At 43.5% G+C, this 19,591-nt stretch overlaps 1 protein-coding gene across 2 annotated transcripts in view; it reads left to right on the forward strand.

The window, feature by feature from the left end:
• C2_2H8orf34 (chromosome 2_2 C8orf34 homolog) overlaps nucleotides 1-19,591 on the forward strand; it is a 1,039,122-nt gene that overhangs the window by 193,873 nt on the left and 825,658 nt on the right. For both annotated transcript variants that reach the window (XM_069220300.1, XM_069220301.1), the window contains exons 2-4: nucleotides 5,081-5,228; nucleotides 5,956-6,081; nucleotides 9,974-10,102. In XM_069220300.1, coding sequence (XP_069076401.1) covers nucleotides 5,081-5,228; nucleotides 5,956-6,081; nucleotides 9,974-10,102 — 403 coding nt within the window. The remainder of the gene's footprint in view (nucleotides 1-5,080; nucleotides 5,229-5,955; nucleotides 6,082-9,973; nucleotides 10,103-19,591) is intronic.

Genomic DNA, 19,591 nt, shown 5'->3' on the forward strand with positions numbered 1-19,591 from the left:
ACAAATAGCGTGGTAATGTTTTCTGTAGCATTGGGTGGGGGCACTGAAATGCCTAGATGATTGCACTGAAATGCAAAAAAAGGAGCTTGGCTAGAATATAAGAATTTTTGCAATGACTGCTGCATTAAACTTTATAATATTAACTGCTGAATATGAATAAAATAAAAATCCATGAAGCCATCTCTCAGACTCTATTTTTAAAAGTCGATGAGAACTTTATTGTCAACATTTTGAAAGACACTAGTAGCTTTTGAATGTCTTGATTACTTCCTGGTAATCATCATTACTCGTATTACCCTTGCTTTTCCCAGGTTCTACAGAACCGGAAGAGGTTCTACACCTACCCAGACACTATATGGCCATTCAAAACAAAGGGCCTCATTTACAAGGCCCTAGCGCCACACTGTGCCACTGGAGCATCATTTTTTTAATGCTCCAGTGGCCCAGAGTGCCAGCCCATATTTACAATTCCCCACAAAGTCACCTTGCGTGGCTTTTCATGGTCTTGTAAATGTGGACCACTTTCATGCATAACACTGTGTGAAAGGGGCATTCCATGGGTGTTCCCACACATAGAAAGATTAAAACACCTCTTATGATTGTTTTTGTGAAGGAAGGTGTCCCTTCCTGCACAAAAGCAATCATCCGGACAACGCAGGCCCCCTTGCAGTGCAAGGGGCCTGCATTGGCACTAGGCAGCAATTTGTGCACCAGTGCAGGGGGATAGGACAGAAATGCACTGTATCTTGTACATATGGCACAATTCCGCCCTTTCTTGGTGGTGCAGGGAGGTGCAGCAAGACACTTGCTGCTCCGCCCTTTGCCATGGGCCCTGTAAATGAGACCCAGAGTTTAATCCCACCTCCTCCCCCAGGAACTCTCTGCATTCGTAAAAGATTGATAAGCTCTCTCAACAGTTTGATGTCCCCAAGCAAGATAGCAATCAAAGTTGTGTCAATTCATGTAAGTAATTGGACAAGGAAAGATAACCAAAGTAATCAAAATTACTAGTAAATAATTGGGACAGTATCTCCTCAACCACGTCATGTCCCAGTCCATACAGAATTGAGGACATACTAAAGCAATATTTCCAAAATGAATCCCTGAAGAACCCACGCCTTTGTTGTAATGCTCACAAATGTGTTTATTGAAAAAAAGTATACCACAATATAAAAAAAGTACTTTAAGCAGAGCCAGAACACTGGTTCCAAATTCCTACATCAAGTTTATAGTTAAAAACAAACCTAGAGAGAGTGGCCCATGAGACACCTCGAAAAATGTCCTGAAGGGAATCTCCACCTGCTCCTGACCATGTGACAGGCCGTCAAATGTCATGCAGGGACACCCCGTCTACTTCTGGCTGTGAAGCTGCCATTCTGCAGGTGGGTCACCCTCGGATGGCACCAAATAAGGTGACTCCTTGAGAATCATGAGCTAAATAAATGGCAGACCTAATCTAGGGCCAGATGTACCAAAGGCTTTTACCCATTCTGTGTCTATGGGAAAATGTTTGTACATATGGCCCTTAGTTACTTAGGGTGGAAAAAGAAGATTTCTGCCCCTTCCAAAAAACTCCATGTCCAGAAAAAGACTTCCTGAAAGTCTATACTCAGATGAACCAGATCCAGATATTACAGTCTCTCCTCTTCCAAACATTTATCAGGCCATACTCTGATCAACGTAATGTCTGTGGAAGCAGACAAATGGCTATTGAGAGGGCTTATGAATGCCTTATGAACCCAGGCATGGGTGGGCCCAGGGGATTACAGGGAGGAGGAGAGATCAAACTCTGTTTTTCTAGGCCACGAAGAGTCTGGGGAGATGTCACATGCCTTGCAATTTAAAGATTGGGACAAGGGGAGGGTTAGCAAGCTAATGATACAGGTAAATGTAATATCTTCACTGCCTCTACTGTGAAGCCCTGCTATTGTGTCTGTTTCCTGGTGACCAGCTCTGTTTTCTCCTCCTTCTCAGTGCTTAATTTGTGCTTGTTGTTTCCGGTGCTGAGCACCAGCACTTATTTTTGAGGGCCGGGGCTTATTCTTCTGCCTCAAGCATTTGCTGCGAGCAAAAGACACATTTGGGAAAGACGGAGGAAATGAAAAACGAAAAAGCGTCACAAAGGGAGGAAGTAGAAACCTGCTGGAGTGAGCTGAAGGGGCAGGGATGGTTTGAAGAGGCCCAAGATGGCTTCAGGATTACGCTGCCTCAGTATTCCCTGTTCACACATTTAACTGCAGCAGCCGCGTGTTTAAGAGGAGAGCTTTGAGCACCGGCACCTTTTTATTTACAAATTAAGCACTGCTCCTTCTGCAATACCTACTGCAACCCGCCAGTCCTTTTCTGTACAGCGCTCTGCTGGTTTGTAGCAGGGTTTGCGCTTTGCAAGCGACCTACATCACACCAGCAAAGGAAGTGTGTGTACGCACTATATGCCCTTTTAATTGATAACTACTTGGCCAGGTAAATGCAACGAGGTACAATAAGGAAGGACCTTTCGTTTCATGAATTCACATGTAATGGTGCCTCCGTTTCAGGCTACTGAAGACAAGTTTCTTCCGGGGAAAATGAATTTAAAAAATGAGCAGCTGCTTTAATGTAGCAGATGGCTCATAAAACGCTTCTTTGAAAATGTATGGCTTCTGTAATGATTCCAGACACATAAAATGCCAGAAAAGAGCCTAGGACTGCAAAGGATTCAATAGAACCGCATTAAAACTTAATATAATTTATACTTCAGAAGCACTAAAGCCTGACATTTCTAGACACTTTGTCTAATATCATCACTTGCCTGACAATTTACAGGGTGTAAAAGATTAATGTAGTTGTAAAGGAAGTACCTTATCTGTGCTCATGAAACAATCACACAGCGAAAATCCACAGGGGTACTACTTGCTTTTGTTTAGGCACCATAGTGCATTAAAGACATTTTAGCTCTTAGTGCAGCGCTGGCCGATGGCCTGACCATATCGATATTTACGCAGTCATTTGAGCATCATTTTGAGGGCTCAGCACATGTATGAACACAGAGATTCATCCTGCCAAGAAGCTAAGGCGCACCTGAGTCCTAATTTTCTTAGGGATTATTTATGCTGCAACCCTTTTAAGGCTATAGGTAGCCTTAACACCATTTTATCACACAAGGTTTTGAATTACTTCCTGGGACTGGCCATATCATACAGATAGATTACTGCACCATATACTGCTGGTGGTATTTGAAAAAATAAATGTGTGTATGTCTAGAGAGCGAGCGAAAGAGAGGCATGTTAAACGCAATATATATAATACAAATAATCAAAGTAAATAAAATATGTTATGGGAAGGCCTATTTATAGAAAAGTATTTCGGTCTAAGTAAAATAGTACACAGCAAAATTGCTATTGTAAAAGATTTTTTTTTAATGTAATTTTTGTAAAAGATATTTTGGAGAACAATGTTATCATATGGAACCATGCAACCGGTCCTCTAATACTATAAAAGAACCACATGTGCGAGTCTACAAACGGACCCAGTTCTGTTTAGCGTCTCTCTTTCTTGGGCACTCATGTCCCTACTGCATAACTGTACTCTATGTTGCACTGTTTCTTTAGTTCTTCAGTGTGCCTGTAACTAGTCAATTCTAAACTATATGCAAAACCGGTTAGTAAAGGTGGAAGTTCTTACAAGAGTGCTAAGCCATGTTGTAGCAGACTTACTTTCTAGAGTTACAGTGGGAGTCTGTTAGCAAATTATTGTTTGAGGTATTATTTCTGCCTTTAAATAAATGCATCATATTTGACTAATTCAGCAGAGTTGTCGTGATATATAGAGTTTTGTCAGTGACACGTACTAGTTGTGCCTGGCAATACCTTCTTCGTATACCAAATACATACAGGAAGGAAAAATGTTAAATGATCAAAAAAACCATCTTAGTGCAGAAGGTGGTACATTATGCACTTGATGCACCATAGTAGGGATCTGTTATATCTAGGAGGTGTTCCAGCATGTGCTTTCCATAGTCTATATGAAACATAACAAAGCATAAGAAAATCAGGTAATGAACCTGCATTTGTTTCTACTCATACATTAGCACTTAATAGCTGGTTAATCATGACCACAACACATTATCATCATTTGGAAACAAGAATCCCCACATCCTTCCTATAATAACAGTATAGATGAGTTATTGTTTGAGATCCTATCCTGGTTCCACTGCCCCAACACCTTATGCGGGGCCTTTTGAACATTCAAATTATCTTCACCTCTTTTAAAATAAAGCATTTCAGCAGAGTTGTGACTTGAACCGATGCCCAAGCGAATGAGCGCTGGCTGTCATCAACTAACAAATCGCCTTGTTGATCATGTGCATAAATCACAAACTTTGTAAGTTCTGTGCTAATGTTGTATAAAGAATTTAGCCAAGCACTATAATCCTCCTGTGAATCTAGATTCCACTTCATGAGCAGAAAGCAGTCCTCAAATGCAGGTTTTGCTGTCAACAGAGGGTGCTCAATGAACTATTCTATCAGTGGATCACCCATTCATTTTCATTCAATTTTTATTTTTTACTTCTTGATGCCTACTATTCCTGGTTGGTGCCATTTAGTTCTTCAGAGTGTGGGTTATGGGACTTTTGAAGTTTTTTGTGGTTGACTGCTAAGGCCATGGAGACTACTACTTTATCCACGGAGACTACTACTTTATCCACGTTGGAGGACAGAGCAGGATCTGGCTTAGGGAGCACCTTCAACTAGTTTGTGAAATATAGTGAACAGGAAGCATGGAGAAGGACTGGCTCAAGTAAGGACTACTGAATTGCCATGCTTTTGGGCCAGGGCTATTCTTTGTGCTTTATGGGTACCAAGCGCAGTAATAGGCAAGAGGTCTTTAAAATACAGTTTGTAGTTTGATTGATGTTTCCAAGCAAGTGTTGCAGGCTGTTTGTAATTGCATCTACACATTTTCTTGACTTTTAAATTTGTTGTTCTTAAATCGCTCGTAGTGTTCTGCACTTTTTAAGCATTTGAATCTGCAGCACAGTCCTTCCTGTCCAACTCTAAGATTTCCTTTTTATCAACAAATAATTTCTATTTTCTTTTAGGAATTGATGACCAAGCTGATTACTGAGACACCGGATCAACCGATTCCATTTTTGATTGGCTATTTGCAATCTAAGCTGGGGATTGTGCCCTCTCTTCAGAAGACCCTGTCCGGATCTGCAGCTCTCTGGGCAGAGAGTGACTCACCAGGTGCCATGCACGTTTCTTACCCTAAAACACAATGTAAATTAAATGAAAACTGCTCCCAGGCCTCTGAATGGTCCTGGCTGATGGTGACCTTACCGTCACGCAGGATAGAGTGTCACATGTAGGCGCAACACCTATTATGTATGATGAAGAAGGGTGAGTCTATAGAAGGACTTAGACATCTCATTGGGCATTTGGGGGGGGGGGGGGGAGAAATTGTCAATACGCTAGCTCAGGTCACAGAACTGAGGTCCTTGATCGAGATGACAGGTTGGCCTACTATACAAGGAATGGAAATGATTGCAAAGAGACTTATCAAAATGAATATGTAACTAGCTCAAATGGCATTCCCTTATGCCGTGTTCATATGGATTTTTTCAAATCTTCAACTTAAACCCCATAGTAGGAAGATACAAATGGAATCGAACCACGGTTGTGCTGAGAAACATAAGAGGGTTTTTGTGGCGCGAGTGATAGTTTCACTGAGATTACACCGTGTGTACAGTAGGTCGCTGAATTTCCAATTGCATGCTAGACAGATTTGAAGCACTCCCTCCGGTTCCTATCCCCACGCCGTTAATAATGCTTCTCGCTTTTCTACCGTGGTGTCTTGCAGGCGGAAGTAACAGTGCACTGTGGATTTTAATCTCACTTTATGTTCCTAGAACAGAAATGAAATGTCAGTGTGGGCCACAGATCTGATACAGCGCGGTGTATTTCATTTCTGCAGAACACAAAAGGCGAGAGTTCCGAGTTTATGATAAACCGTGGCAGGGCAACGCGAAGAAGCCGAAGAAGTCCAAGAGCGACCTCGCCGTCTCCAATATTTCTCCGCCGTCGCCCGAGTCCAAATCACGTAAGCAGCTCTCAGTGAATCCAGAGGCCTAACGAAACGTGAGGGGGCGGGGTGGGGGATGCTGCTAAGTGCATTGAGGGGCCCAAGAGCTCTTACGCCAGATCACCTTGCTGAGACCCCTTCCCCCCGGAAGTCGACCACCGCACCGCGGGGCCCTTTGTTACGCCAGTGAGTTAATCTCTCATTTTCACAACTGCCACAATGTATTGCATATTGATGTGTGAAAGAGTGTTTGTGGTGAGCTGGCACGAGACAGGGTCTTGCCAATGTGGGGTAGAACGTCAATCTGCGTGCTTGGATAAGAAATGGTATCCACGTCGGCTGGCGATCAATCTCTAGGCCATCACTTTGCGCCTTGTACACTCGTTTGCTGAAGCACGTTTTAGTTGCACATTCATTTTCAACGTAATACAACACCAGTGGCAAACCACACTGCAACTGACAATGTAATGCAAGACTACAGTAAGCATCCAGTAGAAGTAACTTACCCCCTCTCCCGTCAGTATGTCATTTCTTTCAAACAAGATTGTATTTCAAAAATGTTAAGAAAAACATCCACATTTAAACACACTTTCTACTGATTGAAAGAGAAGTGCTGTTGCTGTTCTTTTAGAAACTAAATACACAAAAGTAGCGTTCAGCGTTCGCTTCACAATGAGGTAGGTGAAGGGGGAAGAGAGAGAAGAGGGGGAAGAGTCTTGCAGGTGCAGTTTAAGTACTTGAGGACTTTCTTCTAAATTGTAGCCTGCACACCTAGTCACAATTCATAGAGGAAGCTCGAGGCAGAAGGAGATCAGAGGCCAGGTCTTCCAGAGTAGAGTTATACTCTGCATGTCTGCTGCTTGGGGGAAATGCATATGCCATGAAATATTTATGGGTTATTTTCAACATTTTCATTTTCCTTTATAACACTCTGTTCTAAACACCATCTATATTTTTGCTTTTGAAGCAGTTGGTTTAAGTAAATTAGTTTTCACGTTGTGTATTATCACAACTATTCCAGAGTACTGTCAAAGTAAAAAATACCCGTCTCAGCTGTGAGGAGCTTTACCTTGCTTACGTCTGAAATCCACTGCTGGCCCTTCAGATCCAGCCTCCAGGACCCCTAAGGGAATCTCCTATCCCTAGCCAACACGGCCCAGGCCTCCCACAGGACATGGCTCAACAAAGGAAAACATGCAGCCCAAAATCGTGTTATGTTTTACAAGTAGGTGCACACGTATATCCCATATATATCTTACACTCCTTGGTCCCATTTCTGTACTGTGAGACATGGCGGAAGGGGCTGCACACAGACGCTTGCCTTACTAGCGTGCCTTTTATTCAAATTTGAAAATATAAACACTTCTGGCTAAATGAACTTCCTGGATTTTGGAGAATGTAAAGTAGTACTCCAGTAGTACTGTTTATGTACTAATTAATGCAATGCACAACCCTGCAGATCCCCCACCTCTGTAATTCCCATAGTCTCTGAACAGACATCTCTACCACAGTGGCGGAGATCTCTACACACGTAAACATCAATTTTTGTAATAAATGTGATGAAGAACCCTGGGAGATAGAGGGAACATGGTGAATAATTACTACAACATGGATGAGATTAAATGACAATTAGGGAGGGACGTAGAGAGAGACCTTCTAATACAAAACAGAAGCTCCAAAAGAGCAAGAGCATTCAAATTCACCATATATGATTGTAAGCTTGCTATAGCCCAATTGGTGTCAAAACAGACTTAAATCTACCCCAGCCTACCCTTGGAGCAAGACAAGCACCACACGTGGCCAAGCAGTGATGCTGCATCACACTCCCATAAAACAAAATGGAGACAGAAAATTAAACTAACACCCCACAGGAAATTCATTCTACAACTTAAATGTTTAAATTATAAAAATCCGGTATAATTATTGATAATTTTTAAACATAGTAGTCAATTTAAAAAAATGCATTCAATTTATTAAATTAGCTTTCACAAATTAAAACATGTTTACATTAATTAAATACATAACTAAACGTTTTATTTTAGCCCAGGTAAATATTCATTATTCGAAATTATTTTATATTTAGGTTTTACTTTACAGTTTTGAATTTTTGTATTTTAAATAAACATTATTACATTTTCCTATACTTGACTATCAAGTGATCCTCACCAACAGGTGTGAAGTTACTAATTGTAACTTTACACTCATAAATTCAACCATGGGGCTGTAATTCTACACCTGGTTGCAAATCTCCACTTGGAAATGATGACTAGTAAACAAAAAAGTGTAGACGTACTGCTAGTTGTAGTAGAAGTTCAAAATGGAGTAGAACTACACATGTAAATGTAACTTTGTGTGTAGAGCCTTTGGCCTTTAAAAAGAGAGCATACGTGGCTGCGCATCCGTAGCATTCTACAACTATCGCAGAGGTCCCCATGTCTGATGTACTGAGCAAGACAATATGGAAGGAGCTTGATTTCTTTGCATGATTTCTAGAGTCAGTGCATTATACATATATTATTGTCGTCTCAAAGGAGAATGGACAGAACCCATAGCTATTCACAGCTATGAGTGTAGACCAACGTACTGTATTTTTACAGCTGTAGAGACCGTCCTATCTTTTAATGTGTGGAATTCTCCACAGTTGTAAAGATATTACACATAAAACTAAATTTGTAGTTTCTGAATAGCAAAAAAATGGTAAACTTACTCCAAAAAAGTGTGTTTACTTTAGTGAATAGGGCTCTTTGACCCCTTGACATCACAGGCTTAACCATTTGCACCATTGTTAGGCCCTCTGTAGTCTATATCCTGCTGGCGAGGTAACTGGACATCATTAAGGGTCACCAGGGGTCCCTGCTGCAACCCCTTGCTTTCCCCTTGTGTCCCCTGGTACTGCCTTCGCGACCCCTTAAAGATGTTGCTTGGGGGTCCACTCCCCTTGTTTTCTGTCAATTATTTGTATTATACTAATATTGGCTCCTATTACATTATTCACTATTTGTGTAATAAAAAATGGAGTACAAATAACTGCAATGTGACCTTACCTGGCAGCTGGCATATATTGAAATGTGTTTTTAAATGTATTTTGTGTGTGTGCTTGTGGGTTTGAGTGTGTTTATGTAAGAGAGAGTGTGTTGTGTGAATGTGTGTGTGTGGGTAAGTGGAGCGTGTCAATGTGTGTGTATATGTAAGCATAGTGTGTGTGTGTGTGTGTGTGTGTGTGTGTGTGTGTGTATGTAATCATATGTGTGTGAGTGAAAGTTAGGTTCAAAGGGCATGTGGTGACACTTCTGCCGCCCCTGAATGATTTTTGTGACGTGACGTCCAGGAGGGTTTAGGGGAAGGACAAAGAAAGGTAACAGCAGAAAATGAGCAGGCTCAATACTTTCTTTTCCTTCTGCTAGGTTCATGACCATGAGTAGCCAAGGCAATGGCGGGGCACCCATGGGCAAACTAAGGGTTGCAGCTACTACTCCTATCTACTTATAATAGATTTCCATGAATACATGTTTAGCTTCCATGAGCGTTGAATTAGGAATAACATAGGAATGAATTGCTCTTTGAAGAAAAAGCTATAGGCGATTAAAATTAATATTAATAAAGAAGAGTTGACTCTTTACATAGGCATATTTTGACTTGGAAACCCATCAAGATTTAAGTCAGCGGCACTTAATAGATTCTAGGTTTCTTATTCAATTACGGTACCATTTCAGCTATAGCTATGTTTAAGTCTTCTAGAAACCAGCATATATGTTTCTTGCTTACATAATTCCAAATCGAATCCTATAGATCAAGCTGTATATCCACAAATGACGTTTGTTGGGGACTGTCCCAGCCTGCAGTATAATATTTACTCAGCTGTGTTGGTTACTTTTTTGCATTGTAAATCCAAACGCCTTTTTTCTTTTAGTGCCACGGTCAATAGAGCACCCTAAGTGGGACTGGAGGACAAAACCGGACAGCCAAGACTTTGATGAATTAAATCATATCCTTCAAGAAAGTAAGAAGCTGGGGAAAGCCCTCGAAAATCTGTCTCGCAGTAAGTACAGTATGCAAAGTATTTTGTGGCTTGGGAACACTTACATTTAACCATTAGTCATTGATAGTCCCATCTTGGTTACTGTGTAATTTCCCACCATGCCGAAACATCAGCAAAGAATGGTTCCACTGAGTCAATTTCTTTACACTCATTTCTATACAGAAGTATTGTCTAAATGGAATGCTCAGCAGTAAATCAGTTCACCTGCATGCGCTCAGTGACCTGGCAGAAATGTTTCATATATCAAGATGAGCACAGCCTATGAGAGATGTGTAAGCTTGTGCGTTAAGGCATGCCCAACGCCAGCGAAAACAGTCATTGCTACAGAAATGCCCCAGGCATCTGACATGAATATCTGTCTAATCAACCATCTACCTTAATGCTCCAAACAAAAGATTGTTTACCTCCTGTCAGATCAATATTTATAAGTCTCCTCCTATGAAATCAGTGTAAGCTTACCCAGTACCATTTGCCTTCCATCTCTTACTGCTTCTCTCTTGCTTGCACTGCACTAACTAGACTAAACTATATTGTCACATGTAATTCAATTGAGATTTCAATTCCAGACCATGATATGCTGTAAAACCAATTACTTTCAAGTCATTAACCAAAATAAAAGCTTTCTCGCCACAGTCAACTAGTTCACTTGCCAAAAGTTGTATGATAATTCTAGTGATTCTGCATCTTTCTCATTGCAAGTGTGGGAACTTCCAGCTTCCTAGTGTGTTTCCCTGCATTTTTAATGTTGGTCCTTTGGACGTTTGACTGCTGAAGCTAACAGAGCCCTGCTATACAGGCTTTAGCCACTAATTTTCAACTAACATTTGGGACTTCTTCTTCCAGAGCAACTACTAAGTAACAGGTTTGATGACTTTTGAGCTACTCAACCTGATACTAGAAAACACGGACTTAATAACAAGCTCATGGAGAGACAATAGTGAAATTTAGCAGGTAATTTGACCTGAACAGTTTAGGCCTCACTGTTAAGACCATATAGACTTGTCAGCATTCCAGCACCAGTGGTACTGGAAAAAAGCTCTGGACCCAAGGATTCAAAACAGCGTGGAGGCTTCTTTCTTCACAGTCCTCCTTAAGGTCGGCAGAAATTCATCATCAGAGAAGTAAGCAGGAAAGTATTCTTATCTTCATTTCATGAGTGCGGCAAGCAGGGCATGTTAAAGGGCAAAATATGTTAGCTGTTTGGCTGCCCTCCTCACAGGTTTTGTGCCAGTGTGTTCCAGTAAAATGCTCTAAGGCTCTGATTCCCAACCTGTGGTCCTGGGACCCGTGGAGGTCCACAAAGCCTCCTCAGGGGGTCTGTGACTGCTTAGAAAATTAAATAATATTACCAGATTAGGTCCCCAGCTTTCATTAAAGGCTTAATAGGGGGGGGGGTCCCTAAATTCCAATAATGATTCAGTGGGGGTTCCCAGGTTCCAATAATGATAAAGTGGGGGTCCACAGACGTCAAAATGTTGGGAACTGCTGCTCTAAGGCACAGAGCTAGCCTAGAGTCCCTTTCACCACAAAAACCCACATGGTAGGCCTTTTCTTTCAGTGTAAACGTGTTATGTTGTTCTGACCAATCCCTCCAGAAATGGATTGAATGGACTGGTTGGAATACAGCCTGACCTCTAACAGGCCATTGGTATATGATATTAATGCATAAATATACTTTTCCTGAAGACTGTTTCACCATGAAACGTATGTTAGTAGGTACATAGATTTGGAGGATTATATTCCTAATAACAATTTCTCAATAATTCCACATGTATTACTGTTAGAGTTGACTGATGAATGTTCAGTTGGTGTCTTCTGAAGTATCTCTCTTGTCTTTTATATAGTTGGTCCTTTGTTCAGGTCTTATCAACTCTCTGAGTCACCTAATTCCACTTTAATCCTATCCAGTTACTCCTATCATGCTTCAAACTAAATCTCCTTAATATCCATATGTTCTATGCCTACTGTATGGTCTGGTCTGGTCGAGGGCCTGGCCTCTCTAGCTTCCAAGGAGAGTGTTGCAATAGATGTGAGCAAAAGGCCTAGCACTAATCCCTCCCAGTTCCGTAATTTGTACAGCTATTTATTGTTCTTCTAGCTGAAATTCACTTCTGAGCTCAAGTGTGAAGTAGGTCAGACGTGACAAGTATTACAAATGTAGATATGCATTTCTGGTATTATAGTCCTAGTTGAGCTTAGGTAGAATGTATGTAATTTCCCCAAAACACCAAAACTATTGTAAGGAATTAATCTAGCTTTGTTGCTGCTCTTTTTGGACCAGTCTTCCTATAGGATTAGAATTTGGTTTCAGTACACTGTTTTAATCCATGTTGCACATCGGTAATATGTTCTGCAGCCTGGTAGTTCATTTAAGAGCATGACGTGTAAAAAGCGTTCCCTTCACTGTCACCCCATTTTTGCAGGGGCTCTTTACATAAGAATTCAGTTTATTACAGTGAAAGTGAAGGCAATTTATAGTTAGCTGTTGTCCATTTCGAAAGAGCTCAGGTGACTGAGTCCAAATTAATAATCACTGTTTGACTTAATAGTTACACTCATTCCCTTGCTTTTCATGGGTTAGCACATACAGGTTTTACTTTCTGGGATGGCACAAAAGGAAAGGTGTCCACACAATCTGCTCCTCAGTCTGTTTGAATAGAGCTGCCTGAATGCTTGCCCCCAGGGACATGTGTATTATCATAGGCCTGATGGGCAGCACCTTTTTGAAGACTTTACAGTGAGTGCTACTAATAGCTTTCAGAACAAACATGCACAAAGTTAAGATCTTTTGGTTTTGTCATTTTTTGTTTGTTTTTTAGACATGTTGTACATCATCATGGCTGCTATGCAGCATGGCTGAAAGTAAAAAATGATGTGGTCAATGCTGTGCAACATGGCTATAAAAAATATATTGACGGAGAGAGAAGCAAAGATGGCCGCCTGAGGGGGATGCACCTCATGCCGGCTCCATTGAAACACAGTGCTGAGCCCCCCAACCCACCCCCCCCCCCAGTCCCCTGATCAGCAGCACGCAGGTCTGGAAACACATGAGGATAGTGCCCAGCCCATAGAACACCCGGGGTGTAACGGTCGCCGGACTGAGAGCGCGGTGCGGGCTGAGTTGGGCCTGTACTGCGCAGCCTGCACATCTTGCCATGGCCGAACCCAGACGCGACCACTGGAAAACTCGCAGAGGAGATTGGATGAGAACCAAGCCACAATGAGTGAGTCACAGCAGCACAACGTTGACAGCAGCCAGGAGAGGCTATTGGGGACATAGCTCTGAGCCCTGCACAGCTTGAGTGGAGAGAGTGCTAAATGTCTGGGTCAGCGAGGGGAGGTGGTGAAGGAATGCCCCCCCACCCTGCATAACACCACTGGAGCTTCGGGGGTGGGCAGTACACCCTCGCCCCGCAGAGACTTAACAGCATGAGCAGAGGTGTGCTCCCTGGGGAAAAGTGGCTGGAGTGGGGGGCGGGGCAGAGACCCCCGTGACTAACAAACCCGACTGGGGGGTCCCTGGACAGTTTAGGCAAAAGAGTGCTGTAGCTCTTGGCGGGGCAACAACAAGGAAGTGTAAAAGTTGGTGCCTAAGTGGACAAACGGGGTGAGAAACAAAACCTCCCCCCAGCCCGCACAGATAGCACCCAGTTGGAAATTGATTGTTCTGTCCTACACCACCTCCCTTATGTTGACTCTGTATTATGAGACTCAGTGTTGCAATGGTGGGGAGTGACCCTAGACTCAGCAGAGTGTCCCATCTGGTTGTGCCCACTGTTGATACACTAGGGCTCCCCCAGGAAGAGACAGAGGCCGGGTTGTCTGCCCTGGACCCCTAAGTTAACCAGTGCCTTGAAGCGGGTGCATATTGATTTTTGTCATGATAATCGAACCACTGGCTTTGATTATGCGTTCCAGACGTGAAGATGCAGGGAAAATGGTGCGAGGTAAATGGGAGGTCATATCACTTTAAGTGGATGATATCTTGATCATGATAAGGAACCCAACAGACACATGGCCCGTACTACATGATATTGTTAAGACAGTAGGATCCTATTCAGGAAGTAAATTAAATGCAGATAAGTCCATACTTTATCACATTCAGAAAGCTGAGCCTGGGGGGATGCACCACACTAATATTAAAGTGCAGATAACGCCTGTTAACTGACCTGTGCATTGTTTTTTACAATTCACATCAGCTTCCTGAAAGTGATGAAAAGGAGGGTGGTGCAATATGAGTGATAATATGGATTTCTGAAAGGTAAAAGGAGTGAGAAATGTGAGAGAGCGAAAATGTAAGCATGTGTACAGAGCTTGCTCCACTCACTGCTGACATGTGCCAAGGTAATACCTACTTTGTTGACATTGAGGCAAGGCACATGATCTTGCCAGTAAAAGAGATTTTACTGGTGACTATGGGAAGAGGATTGAGTGTTCCAGTGTCAGGCTGACCGGATGTTCTTTGGCTCAGCTCACCTGAGGGTTGGACTCGGTGAAGGAGCTGGTACCAGAGACAGAGGCATCCTTCGAAGATTGGTGGCTCTTCCCGGAGCATGGTCTTTCTCATCCTGGCTGTCACTCTGGCCATGCATCACTGTAGCTCCCATTGGATCTTCTCCCTGGAAGTCAGGTACAGGACGCTGAGGGCCTCTCTTGAATTGAGATACGTTTCTGGTGGCGCTCACTGTTCCCCTGTGGGCAGTCACCATGATGCCTTTTATTTCTATGATTGTCCATGGAGCCATTTCAAACTATAGGGTGAACTTGCCTCTGTGGTGGGGATCTCTCACCTGGATCTTGTCCCCAACTCTGGGGGTGCTTGCCTTGGTCCACCTTCTCTGTGATGCATAGTCATTATTGTGTGCTCTTCTGGAGTCTGATATGTTTGGTAGGTTTGACATGTTGGCTCACACTGGATGGTGGCGAATTATCAGTCATTGTCCTGCCGAAGCACAGCTTGATCGGGGTGATGCCGGTTTTGAGTGAGATGTAAGTCTGTGCTCTCTCAAGAAACTGTGGAGGGCTTACTTAATGTTGGTGTTTTCTGCTACAACAATCAAATCACTTTTGTCAGGGTCCTCATCAGGCCTTTTACCTCCCCATTGGCCTGGAGCCATCTCGATGTGATGCAATGGTGTTTGGTGCTCTTGGAGCATAGATACTCGCCCTAAATGGGGGAGCATTTTCAGTATGAATTTAACCAAATAGGCCATTGGTTGTCATTAACGTTTAAATTTTAGGGATAACTTCAGCCCCCGAGGTGGCTGTGACAATCTCGACTTCAAGGGAGCAGGAAAAGTTGTTTACTGCCATTAGCATATGGGACCCATTTGAAAGGCTGCCAAAGTCTAAACAGACTTGTTGCCATGGGGCAACTAGGCCTTCCTCTGTAATAACCAGTGCTGGGGGATCAGACTGGCTGGTAGCTTGGCAGGCCAAACAACTTCCTCTACCCTCTGGTCTAGGCCTGGAAACCAGAACTTGCTCTGCAGCTATTTCTTTGATTTTGATGACACCTTGGTGTGCTCTGTGCGCTGGGATGACTGCTTTTTGTTGCAAACTTTCATGAAGCACTAGGAGCGGGCTTCTGAACAGGCAGCCTTCATCTGTGATGGAAAGGTCTTGCTGTATGTCGAACAGTGCTTTGAGTGTTGACTTTGCTTTGGTAGTGTGATACCAGGCTAAGCAATGAAGAGGTTGCCAGTCACCTGACCGAGTTGTTTGATCACAATCTGCAGGCAGTCGTCATGCTTGGTGGCTTCTACCACATCAGTGAGTGACATGGGGAGAGATCAGGAGCATTCTACCACCAGGCAGACATACTCTTCAGGCTCAAGAGTTTCCACAGTTTCTTACAGGGTGGCAGGGTGGATGTGGTGGGAGAGGATGTCTGCTGGGTTGCGGGTGCCTGGCCGGTATTCCACTGTGAAATTGAATTTTTGCAATTGTAGGATCCACTGCTTGATCCTTGGGGTGGGTTGATGAGGAGACCTGAAACAATGGAATCAGTAGCATGTGGTTAATGAAGATAGTGAACGGATGTCCATATAAGTATATGTGGAAATGTCAGCAGCGCCACAATATGGTGATTGCTTTTCATTCAATTTGGGAGTATGGGAGTAACTTTGCTCAGTTGGTGTGAGTGATTGGCTGACATAAGGGACTGGGGTCCACACTCCACACCACTGCCGCTGGCCCAGCACAGATCCCAGTCCATTGGGCCTGGCGTCCACAGCTAGTTTGGGTCAAAGCATACCAATGTTGTGTCGGCTGACAGTGCCGCTTTGGTCTTCTTGAAAGATTTCTCCTGCTTGTCCCCCTATACTCAAGGTCTTGATGACGTGGTGAGTTCTTTGATGGGGGCAAGGATGTCAGACAAATTCTGGATGAAACATCCACAGTATGCCACCATCCTGAGAAAACTGTTGACGCTGGACACAGAGGAGGGTGCTGGAGGGCTCTGTATGCCCTTCACTTTGTCTAGATTTTGGCTGATGCCTTTGTCAGAGAACCAGTACCCAGAAAAGCTGATGTAATTTCTCAGGAAGTCACACTTTTCCCTATGGAGGGTTAGGCCAAGTGTAGGAGCATGTACCAGAATATCGTCACTCACATTTAGTACACCCATGTAGGATGCATTTAACAATGTGCTGGAATGCTTTGGCTGCACTTGAGACTCCGAAGTTCAGTCGGGTGTACCTCCAGAGAAAGGCATGTGTCGAGAATGTGGTGATTGGTCGGGAGTCTGGGTGTAAATGTACTTGATGGTAGCCAGACCAAAGGTCCATCTTGGCGAACCACTTTGACCCTGGGGTCCCCATTGAGCATCAGGTTGGGTATACTCATGTCTACGCAGATGCGTACAGCCTCAACAATGGGAGAGGCCCACGGTATTGGTCCTCCTATATGTTCGCTGATTCCAGCACTTTCTAGGAGCTTCAGATCTTTCTCCACTTTGGGGCGGAGGTTGAAGGCAATCCTTCCGCATCAAAGTGCCTCTGGAGTGACAGAATCATCTATATGTTGGCAGATGGCGGGGCCCACTTAGCAACCTATGCCAGCAAAGAGTGGGGCAAATTCCTGCAGGAGTCTGTCAAGGTCAAGAGCATGCACTCTGAATCCAAATTGTGCTAGGTTGAATTCCTGAGTGGTGCACCAGCTGAGGAGGAACCCAGACCCTTCCTAAGACACATAGGGCCATATGTACGAACACCTTTTCCCATAGACACAGAATGGGGAAAAACCTTTGCTACATCTGGCCCATATACTTTTGCTGCCCGGCTTGTGGAGTTATGAGAGAGATGTGCTTAGAAGACACAGTTTAACTGTAGTGGTGATCAGTTGCCAAAGGCGTACACTTGTACTTGTGTGTGGTACAGGGCAGAAGGGTTGGATAAAGTGTGATATACCTCAGCAGCCATCATGTTGGCGGTGTGAGTCATTGTTTCTGAGAAAAGCGGCATACCCTGGAGAAGTAGTTGGGCTTACCACAGGTGCTGTAGGACACCCAGCATGCTGGGCAGGTTTCTGAGTGAAGATAAGGACCACCACACCAACCACATGTGTGGCTGACTGGTTTTGGTTTGGCGAACTCCTGGGTGATGGCTGCTGTGGCTCCATGTGTGAGGCTCAGGTTTTGGACAGTTCCTTGGTGTGCCCCAAGGTCAAGGTGTCTCTCATGGATATGTTTCGTTCTGGAGGATGTGTTCTTGAACCTTGGAGTGGGAGCACCTATGGATGAATTAGGCCACACCTCATTCTGAAGGGTACTTGTGTGTGCCATAAGGGGGCTGTAGAAGACGTTGACCAACTCATCCAGCCATTGGCGTGCTTGGCAAAGAAGAAAACGCTAGTAGTTGGGGTTGGCATATGGTTAAATATGCACTGTGAGGGTGTTCTTCAGGGTGGTAGAGGTGCGCGGGGGTCAAGCTTCTTAGACTGACTTTGAGATCTTGTTGATGTCCTCACCACCGACGTGGAGGAACAAGGCCTGTTTCCCGTTACAGCTTCCTCAACAGCTTCAAAGTAAGTCTCCAAGTGCTCTACAAATGCTTTCAGCAAGCAGCTTGTGAAGGCAGGGGACCTGTGATCGTGAAAGGCTGCAGGGTCAGGATAGATGACCTCGTGGAGTGACTTGAGGATGTTGGGCATGTACGGGACGAAGCCTGCAAAGGTAACAGAGTCCTGAGTGTCTAGGGGTGGGAGTGGTGATTGGGGGCTCTCCTGTGGTGTGCTTTGCCAGGTGTGGTCACTGTGCGCAGTGCTGAGTAAAGCATCCAAAAGGTGAGTAGAGCTTCCACTTTAATGACTGCTTTGAGTGCTAGGGCCAGGATGCAGAATCAAGCACGCGAAGGCATGTGGCTCATGGAATGGTAGTCGCAGGTGGCCTGTTGGATGAGCAGCGGGGCCAGGAAGATATGGTAGGAACAAGCCTTTGTTACACAAATATACATTGTTGGTTGAGGTTTCAGGCTGCTTGGATATGCTTAACGGTGCTTGTTTATGCAGCAGAAGAACCACAGAGTCACCAGCAGAGGCTATTGTTGGGCCTTGGTGTGATAAATGTATGAATGTTGTTAGCACTTTGGTCGAGTTAATCTGCCACAGAAATGATTTTACTTTATTAATTTTATTTCCAAAGTTCAAAGACATATTAATTCCTATGTAAAGATCTGAATAGGAGTGGCAAGAGATAAAGTGCCTCTGTAGATTTTGTGAATGTGACGCCTTTACCGTCTTGTCTTTGGCATTGTTCACGTTAAAGTTATCATTCACAAAGTTTGTTATTTTATTGCTTGCCTGAAGGAAGCTGGATAAATATGGCTTCTACTGTGACGTGACACACAGCGTTAACTGATTATAAGTTTTATTTGTGAAAATGTCCAAATGCTTATCGTTGTGTTGTGATGAAAAGCATATCCTTTTCTATTAAGATGTTTGCTTTATGTGATGTGGGGAAAACGCCCTAATACTCCTTATCTGCTGTAAAACTCTCGTTTGCCTTGTAGGATTGTATTGATGTTTGTGATTTGCTTCTCTTGGACACATGGTAGATTGTCTGTATCGTTCCTTCTGAAGAGCTCTTACTGCTGCAGCTATCTTTTGGTGCATGATTGAGTTACATTAGGAGAGTGTTAAAAGCAATAGCAACAAATGATACTTTCCCATGATTGAGCGATAAGGTAGGCCTCACGCTTGGAGAAGACTTGAATGTCAGTGCTTAAGTGGGATTTGTTTGACATCACGGCAGCCTAGGCTGTATCTCGTTTCCTACACTATTAAATTGTGATTAACCTAGTTGGATTAGCTGACACGGCGTGCCAAGCTTCTTGATGTTTGCTTGTCAGAAAATCCCTTCTTCTTACATCAAATATGAGTAACACGTTTTTGACACATTGTTGAACATAAAATGCTTAAATGACACCCACAGTGAAATATAGATTAGGAAGCTACTAGAACTTTGCCATGGAAGTTGGCAAATTTAGAGCT

Source organism: Pleurodeles waltl, chromosome 2_2 (assembly GCF_031143425.1).
Source record: "Pleurodeles waltl isolate 20211129_DDA chromosome 2_2, aPleWal1.hap1.20221129, whole genome shotgun sequence".
In the NCBI taxonomy this organism is placed as follows: domain Eukaryota; kingdom Metazoa; phylum Chordata; class Amphibia; order Caudata; family Salamandridae; genus Pleurodeles; species Pleurodeles waltl.